Source organism: Anomaloglossus baeobatrachus, chromosome 2, assembly GCF_048569485.1.
Source record: "Anomaloglossus baeobatrachus isolate aAnoBae1 chromosome 2, aAnoBae1.hap1, whole genome shotgun sequence".
Taxonomy (NCBI): Eukaryota; Metazoa; Chordata; class Amphibia; order Anura; family Aromobatidae; genus Anomaloglossus; species Anomaloglossus baeobatrachus.
Window position 1 is genome coordinate 349,555,427 of NC_134354.1, and position 12,733 is coordinate 349,568,159.

Consider the following 12,733-nt stretch of genomic DNA (forward strand, 5'->3'; position numbering starts at 1 on the left):
GTCAAACCTATTTCCTACTCTTATAGGCCTTGGGAAGCCATATATGATCTTCACTCTTTCCAGTCAAAGCCACATTAGTAGATCATTGAGGAGTGGATTAGATTCTCATCTCCGTCAAGAAAGTGCACAATTTCTCACCCAACATCTGACTGTCCTAAAACAGCACGATGTGATTTCATGCTACTCCCAGCAGGGGGCAGATTACGACTTTTGGCCCTTTTCCACTCTAGATTCCTGTTCGGTTTTCACTTTGTATACTAATGGCTTTGACAAAAAAAATTACTCTTTTCGAGAAATGATCATAATAATTTCAAAACTTTAATTTGCTGTTTTTCAGAGTTACAAAAGAAGTTCACATGTTATTGTCACAGTACACCCACTGCAGAACACAATTACTGATTTCTGGAGGCTGGTGTATGACTATGGCTGCACTAGCATTGTTATGCTGAATCAGTTAAACCAGTCTAATTCTGCCTGGGTAAGAAAAAGGCAATTTATTTTACCAATGGACTTATATGTTTGTAGTAGTGCTTGGATCTGTAACTCTGTGTGTAATTGACCTATATCTTATTATTGCTGTCTTCCTTGTAAATGTACTGTGCTGCAGTAGCTTCGGATTGGGTTCAGGTATAGGGATACACATAGGGCCCAATTCATCATTTGCATTTTTTCAATTCACAATTCTTTTTTTTGTCTTGAGGTATTTGCTGTCATATTTTGCGGAAGGGTCATCAACATTACTGAGGTCTAGTCAGGACAAGATCACACAATAGGGCAATGCCGCCAGAGAGATAAGAGAGGGTAAGCGAGATGGTAGTGCTCACCCGATGGGGTCGTGTAGAGCCTTAGAATCTGGGGCTGCAGCCCCGTGGCTGGAAGAGAATATTTTCCAGATAGCAATTCACTTTAGCGCAAAATTACGGTACCTGGGCTGCACTTGTGGGAATAGAGAGTCTTCACTGGTATAAAATTAAGGTTTTTATTCACAGGACTACGCGTTTCAGGTGAAACAATCACCCTTAATTATGATCATGATTAAGGGTGATTGTTTCACCTGAAACGTGTAGTCCTGTGCTGGAAATGTCATCCGTTGTCTGCATGCTAAAATAAAGACCATGTCTTTCCTCGCCTGAAGAGCTGGATGTTCCGTCTTTCTTCTATTTGCAATATCGGGCTGTGGCAGTGCCTGTCCGTTCTCCAGGGAGAGGCCAGGAGTGAGCTTGTACATGGTGAGCTGATAAACATAAATTGGTTTTTATTCACATTAACGCGTTTTAGAGCCAGACTGGTGCTTTTTTAAGGTAAGAAAACAAATGTCTTGAAATTAAAATGACAAAAAAAGGTGCAGTTTGGGGCCGAAACACATTGGTGTGAATAAAAATCATAATTTATACCAGAGTTCCCCAACTCCAGTCCTCAAGGGCCACCAACAGTGCATGTTTTTAGGATTTCCTTAGCATTGCATGGGTGTTGGAATGATCACCTGTGCAGGTGATTAAATTATCACCTGTGCAATACTAAGGAAACCCTGAAAACATGCACTGTTGGTGGCGCTTGAGGACTGGAGTTGGGGACTCCTGATTTATACCATCGACAATTCTTGTTTTCTGGAAGTGCAGCTCAGGTACTGTGATATCTTCACTAAAGTAAATTCATCAAAATGGTGAACACGGTTCATGAATTTGGCGTAAATTAGGCTTAAAGAGGGCTTTTTTCTGGTCATTAACCATGTTTGTGACTTTTTGCGCAAAAAGTTGCATTTATTTCTTATTATTATAACATGTTGAAAAAATATGCATAAAACTAAGGAAGGGGGTGACGACTAGAGTAGAGTTGTGCCAAATTTTGTGACTTTTTAAAAAGTCACAGTTGCTGCGTCACCAAAAACATCTGGACTCATTAAACTCTGGCCACAAAGCGGAAAACAAAAAAAAAAATCCGGCAAGCACCTTTAAAATAGACTTCAATAAAGCAAAGATAAAAAACAGCAGAAAACAAACAAAACTAGACAAAAAAACAGGCATAAATGCAATTGTGAAATGGGGCCATAGTTTATATTGTAATACAGTGATTACAATGTTTAGTCTCAGGGGATCCATTCTAAATGACTGATCATTGTCTATGACGCCTATGACATAAACATTTAGCCTGATTCATTAAAACTGGCTTTCTCCACACGAGTCTTAATGAAGGCAGTGCTGCATTAAGTTGTGCCAAATCCATTCAAAGGCATTTGCCTGGTAATGAATTTGGCACATGGTTTAACTGCCACTCACCACTACCAGAAATGTTACTTCAGTCAGTGACCGGAGTACATTCCAGGCATCATTTACACCACTGTAGTGTTATAACTTAATTATGATGAATTAGATAGGTATGGTACTGCCCCTCCCTATCCAAGATTTGCCTACTTCTCTGAGTGGTGTAATTTTTTTGTCATTTCGGTGTTTTACACAAGAAAACTGATGAATTGGGCCCTTTGTCTTTCTCTTAAGGGATAATTCACTAGAAAGCTTAACTTAAAAGACCACTTCCATTTTTTTTGCACCAGATTCGTCAAAATTACACTTGCAGTTCATAAATTTTGCGCAAACTTACAAATGGTATTGTGTGACTAGAGTACTTTTGCAACAAATTCTGAGTTTTTGAAAAGTCGCAAATGATTATCAAGGCAAAAGGATCTGGAAAACCTAATCTTCGTCTACAGTGGCAAACATATCAAATAGACTTTAAAAAAGTGCAACTGCAAAGATGAGTTCGGTGCATAATAAAAAAAAGCTGCAAAACACCAAAAATGTAACAATTTATCAAAAATCTAATTTACCCCAATAAAATATTTTATTATCCAAGACATATAAAAACACCCACGCAAATAGAAAATGTTGGTATAGATAATCTTACTAATATCTTTGTCTGACTGCAGGGATGCACGATAAGGTAAAAGGGTACCCCCCACTCACGGTGACTTATCCTATTCAAAACCTACCCTCACCCCTGCTAATTCTTATTCACCCAGTCATATACCATGATCATGCATAAAGTGAGGTAAGAGAAAGGTATAGAGGAAAGGAGAAAAGGCTTTAGATGTTAATGATTGGCACACATTCTACCGCTGGAGTAGCCATTAATGATGGAAATATTTAACTCAGGACCTAAAACCTTTTTGCTAACAAAAAAAATAAAAAAAATTTTGGTTAGTCACACTACCTCAATGGACCCCATCCATTAGCATGTACTACTGGAGTCCCCTGGGGCAGTGCCTATACAGATACAGTTAGGTCCAAAAATATTTGGACAGTGACACAATTTTCGCGAGTTGGGCTCTGCATGCCACCACATTGGATTTGAAATGAAACCTCTACAACAGAATTTAAGTGCAGATTGTAACGTTTAATTTGAAGGTTTGAACAAAAATATCTGATAGAAATTGTAGGAATTGTACACATTTCTTTACAAACACTCCACATTTTAGGAGGTCAAAAGTAATTGGACAAATAAATCAAACCCCAAAAAAATATTTTTATTTTCAATATTTTGTTGCGAATCCTTTGGAGGCAATCACTGCCTTAAGTCTGGAACCCATGGACATCACCAAACGCTGGGTTTCCTCCTTCTTAATGCTTTGCCAGGCCTTTACAGCCGCAGCCTTCAGGTCTTGCTTGTTTGTAGGTCTTTCCGTCTTAAGTCTGGATTTGAGCAAGTGAAATGCATGCTCAATTGGGTTAAGATCTGGTGATTGACTTGGCCATTGCAGAATGTTCCACTTTTTAGCACTCATGAACTCCTGGGTAGCTTTGGCTGTATGCTTGGGGTCATTGTCCATCTGTACTATGAAGCGCCGTCCGATCAACTTTGCGGCATTTGGCTGAATCTGGGCTGAAAGTATATCCCGGTACACTTCAGAATTCATCTGGCTACTCTTGTCTGCTGTTATGTCATCAATAAACACAAGTGACCCAGTGCCATTGAAAGCCAAGCATGCCCATGGCATCACGTTGCCTCCACCATGTTTTACAGAGGATGTGGTGTGCCTTGGATCATGTGCCGTTCCCTTTCTTCTCCAAACTTTTTTCTTCCCATCATTCTGGTACAGGTTGATCTTGGTCTCATCTGTCCATAGAATACTTTCCCAGAACTGAACTGGCTTCATGAGGTGTTTTTCAGCAAATTTAACTCTGGCCTGTCTATTTTTGGAATTGATGAATGGTTTGCATCTAGATGTGAACCCTTTGTATTTACTTTCATGGAGTCTTCTCTTTACAGTTGACTTAGAGACAGATACACCTACTTCACTGAGAGTGTTCTGGACTTCAGTTGATGTTGTGAACGGGTTCTTCTTCACCAAAGAAAGTATGCGGCGATCATCCACCACTGTTGTTATCCGTGGACGCCCAGGCCTTTTTGAGTTCCCAAGCTCACCAGTCAATTCCTTTTTTCTCAGAATGTTCCCGACTGTGGATTTTGCTACTCCAAGCATGTCTGCTATCTCTCTGATGGATTTTTTCTTTTTTTTTCAGCCTCAGGATGTTCTGCTTCACCTCAATTGAGAGTTCCTTAGACCGCATGTTGTCTGGTCACAGCAACAGCTTCCAAATGCAAAACCACACATCTGTAATCAACCCCAGACCTTCTAACTACTTCAGTGATTACAGGTTAACGAGGGAGACGCCTTCAGAGTTAATTGCAGCCCTTAGAGCCCCTTGTCCAATTACTTTTGGTCCCTTGAAAAAGAGGAGGCTATGCATTACAGAGCTATGATTCCTAAACCCTTTCTCCAATTTGGATGTGAAAACTCTCATATTGCAGCTGGGAGTGTGCACTTTCAGCCCATATTATATATATAATTGTATTTCTGAACATGTTTTTGTAAACAGCTAAAATAACAAAACTTGTGTCACTGTCCAAATATTTCTGGACCTAACTGTATGTAATAAATAACCTATATCAATATGATAAACAGCTTATTTCACAACACTTATATTATAATGTGGTTAACCGTGCTAAAAATGACTTTTCTCTTATAAAGGGACCAATTTTTATAGATGCAAAGATATACACTGGTCTCCCATTAAGTCCAATTTCCAGACAGAATCTCCTTGATATTAATTGCACACAGTCTTCCAAGAGTTAATCACGTTCTGCTGGTTAGTGAATTGCCTATCAGGCTATACACATCCTCCACCAAAACCACAGTTCGTAGAGTATAGGTCTAAAGTGGATCACCAAATGGTGCAAACAATATTGTATATAGTCCTGAGTTCTTCCTCCTCATATAGCAGACAATCCTGAATTCTTCGACCTCGACGTGTTTCCCCCCACATTGTACATAGGGGTTCATCAGGAAGATTTTCTAAAATCATATACATCCGTAGGGACAAATTCAGTATTCACTAGATTGATCCGAATACCAAGGTTAATCTCCCAGCAACCTAAACAGGTGATTAATCCATACTCCATGACATCTTATTGGCCATCAGTACATTTTCCCCGTCTCCCCCTCCGAACAGGCCAGCTGGCTCTCACAAAACGGCAGGAGCAGCATAGAAGCACAGCGTACCTAGGTGCCGTTTTGTGAGGGCCAGCTGGCCTGTTCAAAGGGGGAGACGGGGGGAATGTACTGATGGCCAATAAGATGTCATGGAGTATGGATCTATCGCCTATTTAGGTTGCTGGGAGATTAACCTTGGTTTTCAGATTTATCTAGTGAATACTGAATTTGTCCCCACGGATGTATATGATCTTAAAGCCTCCTGATGAACCCCTATGTACAATGTGGGGGGGAACACGTCAAAGTGGAAGAATTCAGGATTGTCTGCTATATGAGGAGGAAGAACTTAGGACTATATTGCCATATTGTTTGCACCATTTGGTGTCATGTATCCAATTGTGATTAGCCCGCCCACGCAGCGTCTGAAGCAGAAGTCACTTTGAAGCTCTCGTAAACATTAAAAAAGCAAGTGATGGTCTTTTTGGTGCCTGCAATATATTTCAGCCAAATTTGTGTTCCAAAATTCAAATATTGCTTTTTCCCTTCCGAGCGCTACCGTCTATCCAAACAGGGGTTTCTGACCATGTGGGGTATCGGCATCCTTAGGAGAAACTGGTTAACAAATTGTGGGGTCCATTTCTTCATTCTATTTCTTGTAAAAGTGAAAAAATAGGGCTAAAGCAACATTTTATTGGGTAAATTATTATTATCATTTTTCATTCTATTTTGCATTAATTCCTGTGTAGCACCTGAAGGATTAAAAAATTCCTGACAGCAGTTTTAAAGAATTTGTGGGGTTCGATTTTTAAAGTGGTATCACTTTTGGGGAGTTTCCTTTATATAGGCCCCTCAAAGTCTATTTAAATCTGAATAGACCCCTAAAGAAACAGGTTTTGTAAATTTCTTGAAAATATGACAAATTACTGCTAAACGTTTAACCCTTCTAACATCCTAACAAAGTAAAATGACGTTTTGAAAAATAATGCAGATGTAAAGTAGACCTGTGGGAAATCATACCACATCTTGAGGGCCGGGGAGGATGTAAAAAAGTATACAGATATTATAGCACAGGATGGCAAATTATTCTTTCTTTGAGGTAAAAAAAATTTTAAAAACAGACAGGGAAATGTTTGTACCTGTGTTGCCTGTCTCAGCCAAGTAAAATCAATGTGGCCCGTACTATTTTCATATAGTCACATTGAGCATACATGATTGTTTTGGACATATTGGGTCAGATAGTGTTACCCATAGCAGACAATAAGTTTATTTTTTTACATTCTAAACCTTTACTTTTTAAATGAGAAGTGTATATATTTTATGATGGTTCATGTGTAATGAAGAACTGATATTCAGAGATCTTCATCACAGCCACTGACATACACATCACTCACATCTTATGTAAACTTCTCTGCTTTATGTCTTAAAACCTAGCCCTGCTTACAGTACTGGCCAGACAATGGTATATCTAGATATGGACCAATGGAAGTTCAATTCGTGTCTGGGTCTGTGGATGAAGATGTAGTGACCCGTCTCTTCCGAGTACAAAACATCACAAGGGTGAGTTACCCAATCTTCTCTATTGTCATTACTGAGATTATAGTAAAATATATGTATGAAAGTATGCTATGTGCGATAACATCTCTATACTATGTACAGAGATCAATTTCCATTAACTGCAGAGTTATTAAAGCTCAACTTGTGTATGTGTATAGCTCAGTAGATTGAATAATTAGCAGTGATGTTCCTTATGAATTTATACACATTTTTCTATATAAACATATACTGTAGTTGATATGTTTGTAGATTTGTGGTATTGGGTTCAACCAAAGTCATGTAATGTTTTAGTCATCATGATGAGGCGGCAGTTAAATGATGTATATATGACACATATGTGATTTGTGGCGAATTGATTTATGGTGAATCTCAAGTACTTCAATTGTCAAAAGACATGTATAATGTTCTGAGGTCTCTTGGACTGTATCCAGCTAAGTTCAAGCTCTGAACACAAACACGGTCTTATGACTCGGCCATAATATGACTATAGGTAATGAATGGTAACCGTTTTTCACTCATGTCATGTCACACATACTGCTTATTCAGTGTTTTATGGATTCTCTCCCTATCTCTATGGCTAAGCTGTGGCTTTGTCCCATTAATCAGATTAATCACAAAATGGCTGCTGTATTCCTTGCTTCTGTTTTAAGGCCATGTTGAGTATTTGGTGAGTTTTTACCTCAGTATTTGTAAGCCAAAACCAGGAGTGGGTAATGAATGCAGAAGTGGTGCCTGTGTTTCTTTTCCTCTGTTCCATTCCTGGTTTTGGTTTACTGAGGTGAAAATCTCACCAAATACTCAACATGTGCAGGTTGCCTAACAAATACTGAGGTAAAATACTGCCAAATACTCAACATGTGCACATGGCCTTACAAATACTGAGGTAAAATACTGCCAAATACTCAACATGTGTACGTGGCCTTACAAATACTGAGGTAAAATACTGCCAAATACTCAACATGTGCACATGGCCTTACAAATACTGAGGTAAAATACTGCCAAATACTCAACATGTGTACGTGGCCTTACAAATACTGAGGTAAAATACTGCCAAATACTCAACATGTGCACATGGCCTTACAAATACTGAGGTAAAATACTGCCAAATACTCAACATGTGTACGTGGCCTTACAAACACTGAGGTAAAATACTGCCAAAAACTCAACATGTGCACATGGCCGTACAAATACTGAGGTAAAATACTGCCAAATACTCAACATGTGTATGTGGCCTTACAAATACTGAGGTAAAATACTGCCAAATACTCAACATGTGCACATGGCCTTACAAATACTGAGGTAAAATACTGCCAAATACTCAACATGTGTACGTGGCCTAATACAAACAATGATAGTCCTTCCTACAGTAAATGACTGCGCTGTACTAAGTGATGTGCGAGCTGCATTATGGGAAGCTTTGCATTATGGGAAGCTTTGCCTGGCTATACCCAAAGCCATGCGAGCTTTCTCTGGCTGATGCAATCGTCTGCAATGTGTAAAATGGCTCCTGTTATGTTAGTGGGAATCACAAAATTGTTTACATTTGACGGATTCAGAACTTTGGGGTGTATAATGAAAGAGAATCCTGTCACATTTATTTTAGAAAATCTCCCTCATTATGTTTGAGGTAAAATATTGCTGCAAATGAATTGTGCATGTTGCAGGATTGATAGTTCGCCTACACAAAACTGAAGCTCAAGAAATTCCCTTGGTTCCCCCATATTTCTTACACACGTGGAGTATGGCTTCGTATTGTAGTAGCTTAATATTATTATGACTTTGTCCAGGAATATCAGTAACATATAGATAAGGGCATGAATAGATGGTGGTCATATCTCCTAAACTTGCTCAAAAGCCCTCAGTCAGATATGAGATGGGCAATGAGCCCCATAGGGGTGAATGAGCCCATGACTATCGGGAGGGTATAGGGTAGGAAGGGGTTAATGTTGAGGGAATAGGGCTGTGTAAGGGATTAAGGGATTGGTGGTTTGGTGAGCGGCGAGGATTGGGCCAGAGGTCATGAGGGGTGGGGAGAAAAGGGGGGGTTTATAAGGGGCAGTTAGGGGCAGTACCTCCTCTTTTGCCGTTGGTGCCAGTCGTGTTTGGCCCGCCCACCCGCCCTTAATATAAAAATAAAAAAAAAAAAAAAAAAAAAAAAGAATGTAAAAATTATATAAAAAAAAAAAGAAAAAAATGAAAAATTCAAAAAAAAAAAAAAAAAAAAAAATTGCAAAGGTTTATATGGTGGTTTTCTTTGTTTGTCGCAGCGGGGGGATAGGTCCGTTCCTAGAGGCTGGGAGCACCGATAGTCGGTGGGGAGTATGAAGTCACTCAGGGGTAGTGGCTTCAGACAGGATTGGGAACTTGTGGGCGTAGGTCCTGCAGGTTCTGGGGAGGGGTATTTTAACGATGGAACGTTAGTACCCCACACCTTGGGTTGGTTGGACACAGCCGAGGTGGTCCTCTGGGCCAGTGGTATGTTACGGCCAGGGGATAAGGATGATTAGTGGCTTCTTGGACGGACCTATCGGTTGTTTGCCAGTTGGGAGGGTATACATGTATCGGTTTATGTTTAAAGAGGGTGGCATGCTGAGCCACAAGTTTTGATACATGTGTACTGTTAAATAAAAGCTGTGGCCATTCGCCCAAAAAGTTGTTATGTCTTTATTTCAAGTAGAGTGGTTAAGAGGTGTTTTGGTACATGGGAGACCCAATTATCCCTTTTAGATACGTCATGTTGTTTTTCCTGTATGTGAATAAAAAAACATAGATCAGTCTGCTGGATCATTCTTCAGTATTTCCTGTATGAGAAAAGCAAAACAATAGAGGTTTCAAGGCTGCTTAAACAGTCAACCATCAGTGTTGTGTCTACGTTTCTCATGGATCCATAGACTTAAGTTAGAGAGATTAATCCATCACTTAAATGAAAACCAGTCTCCATTTTATCCATTGTTTTTTGCAGACACTCGGTTTGTAAAAAAACCCACAGATACACCTGTGGTCAAAATTGTTGGTACCCCTCATTTAATGAAAGAATAACACACAATGTTCACAGAAATAACTTGAATCTGACAAAAGTAATAATAAATAAAAAAATCTTTGAAAATGAACAAATGAAAGTCAGATATTGCTGCTTTTCTGCTTCCACAGAATTTTAAAAAAAATAAAACTCATGAAATAGGCCTGGACAGAAATGATGGTTCCCTCCTTACCTTAATATTTTGTTGCACATCCTTTTGAGGCAATCACTGCAATCAAACGATTCCTGTAACTGTCAATGAGACCTCTGCTCCACTCGGCAGGTATTTTGTCCACTTCTCAAGAGCAACTGCTCCAGTTGTCTCGTGTGTGAAAGTTACCTTTTCCAGATGGCATGGTTCAACTGTTTCCAAAGATGCTCAATAGGATTTAGGTCAGTCTGCGACTGAGACCAAGCTTTCTGACACTGGGCAGCACATTTTTTCTCTAGAATTCCTTGATTGTCTTGAGATTCCAGTGTACCCTGCACAGATTCAAGACACCCTGTGCCAGTTGCAGCAAAGCAGCCCTAGAACATAACAGAGCCTCCTCCATGTTTTACAGTAGGGACAGTGTTCTTTTCTTGATTTGCTTCATTTTTCTGTCTGTGAACATAGAGCTGATGCGCCTTGCCAAAAAGTTAAATTTTTGTCTCATCTGTCCATAGGATATTCTCCCAGAAGCTTTTTGGCTTATCAACATGTAGTTTAGCAAATTCTAGTCTGGCTTTTTAAGGTTTTTTTTCAACAATGGTCTCCTCCTTGATCGTCTCTCATGAAGTCCACTTTGGCTCAAACAACGATCCATGGTGCGATCTGACACTGATGTTCCTTGAGCTTGAGCTTGAAGTTCACATTTAATCTCTTTATAAGTTTTTCTAAGCTCTTTTGTTATCATTCGCATTATCCGTCTCTTTGATTTGTCATCAATTTTCCTCCTGCGGCCACTTCCAGGGAGGTTGGCTACAGTCCCATAGATCTTACATTTCTAAATAATATGTGCAACTGTAGTCACAAGAACATCAAGCTGCTTGGAGATGGTCTTATAACCTTTACCATGCTTGTCTATAATTCTCTTTCAAATCTCCTGAGACAACTCTTTCTAATAGATGAATGTTGAGTTTGGTACACACCATGTCACCAAACAGCACAATGAGTATCTGTAGCCCTATATACAGGTCCACTGACTGATTACAAGATTGTAGACACCTGTGATGCTAATGAGTGGACACACCTTGATTTAACATCTCACTTTTGTCACATTATTTTCAAGGGTACCATCATTTCTGTCCAGGCCTGTTTCATTAGTTTAATTTTTTAAAAATTCTGTGGAAGCATGGTTGAAAAGCAATGTCTAACTTTCTTTTGTTCATTTTCATAGATTTTTTTTTATTTATAATTACTTTTGTCAGATTCAAGTTATTTCTGTGATCATTGTGGGTTTTTCTTTCATTACACGAGGGGTACCAACAATTTTGACCACGTGTGTATTTGTTCAGGAAACCAAACTATAATGGATATGTGTTGGTTCTAAGAAAAACATGGCTAGAACATATATGTGGAAAAAATGGACATCTGATTGAGGCCTAACACTCATAGATGACATGAAACTGCTATATACAATCATGCTCGAAAGTGTTGGCCCCCTTGAAATAGTTTCAGAAAATTAAACATTTCTCACAGAATATACATGTTTTGACATATACATGTTTATTTTCTTTGTGTATATTAGAATAACACAAAAAATAGAGGGAAAAATAGGCAAATTGGACATTATTTCACACAAAACCCCCAAAATGGGCTGGACAAAATTGTTGACAGCTTTCTAAAATTGTGGTTAAAGAGCTTTGTTTCAAGCTTGTAATGCTTGTTCAAACTCACCTGAGACAAGTAACAGGTGTGGGCAATATGAAAATCACACTCAGATAAAATGAAGAGAAATTGACTCATTCTTTGCATTGTGTGTTGCCTATTGGAGGAAGCAATAAGAAAAAATAGAATAGAGACCTACCGTATATCAAGTCTTTCCACATTACTTAGGATAAGAAGCCAAACCAGAGACTCCATTTGCAGACACATGCTTCAAGGTGTTTGCCCTCTCATGAGTGCAAAGCACTCGGTCTGATTTGGCTGGATGAGAAGCCTTTGACAGGGGTTCTAAAGGCAAACATGTCTTCTTGTGGAGTGTGCTAAGCCATCACCAGGAGACTTATAGGATACACATATGATGCCGTTTTTGGTTACCCAGATTGCATCTAAGACACTTGACCTTTCTGACATGCTCTCTTTATTCACAGTCATATGACTTAGTTGAAAATTGATCCACGGCTGTTTCATTAGAGCCACTTAATTTTCTATCCTATTACCCTATCTCAAATTTTCAGATGTATTGCTGCCATCAAATTCAAAATTATTTCATTTTTAAAAATGAAATGGAAAAATGTCTAACTTTAATTTATGGAAATCACAGGATCAATAGACATGTAAGTGATGTGCAAATGATGACAAAATGGAAACACAATTTTCAAAACATGTTCATTTATTCAGTGTGCAGTATGAGCACAATACGCAGATATACTTACACGCCTCGGCATGCTATTAAGATTATTAATGGTTGTCTCAGGAATGTTCTAAAACTCTTTTTGTATTGGAGCATGCAAATCATCAAAATCTG

General features: G+C 38.9%; 1 protein-coding gene across 6 annotated transcripts in view; it reads left to right on the forward strand.

The window, feature by feature from the left end:
• Nucleotides 1-12,733, forward strand: part of PTPRU (protein tyrosine phosphatase receptor type U) — a 248,438-nt gene that overhangs the window by 206,803 nt on the left and 28,902 nt on the right. For all 6 annotated transcript variants that reach the window (XM_075335997.1, XM_075335999.1, XM_075335998.1 and 3 more), the window contains 2 exons: nt 338-478; nt 6,920-7,045. In XM_075335997.1, coding sequence (XP_075192112.1) covers nt 338-478; nt 6,920-7,045 — 267 coding nt within the window. The remainder of the gene's footprint in view (nt 1-337; nt 479-6,919; nt 7,046-12,733) is intronic.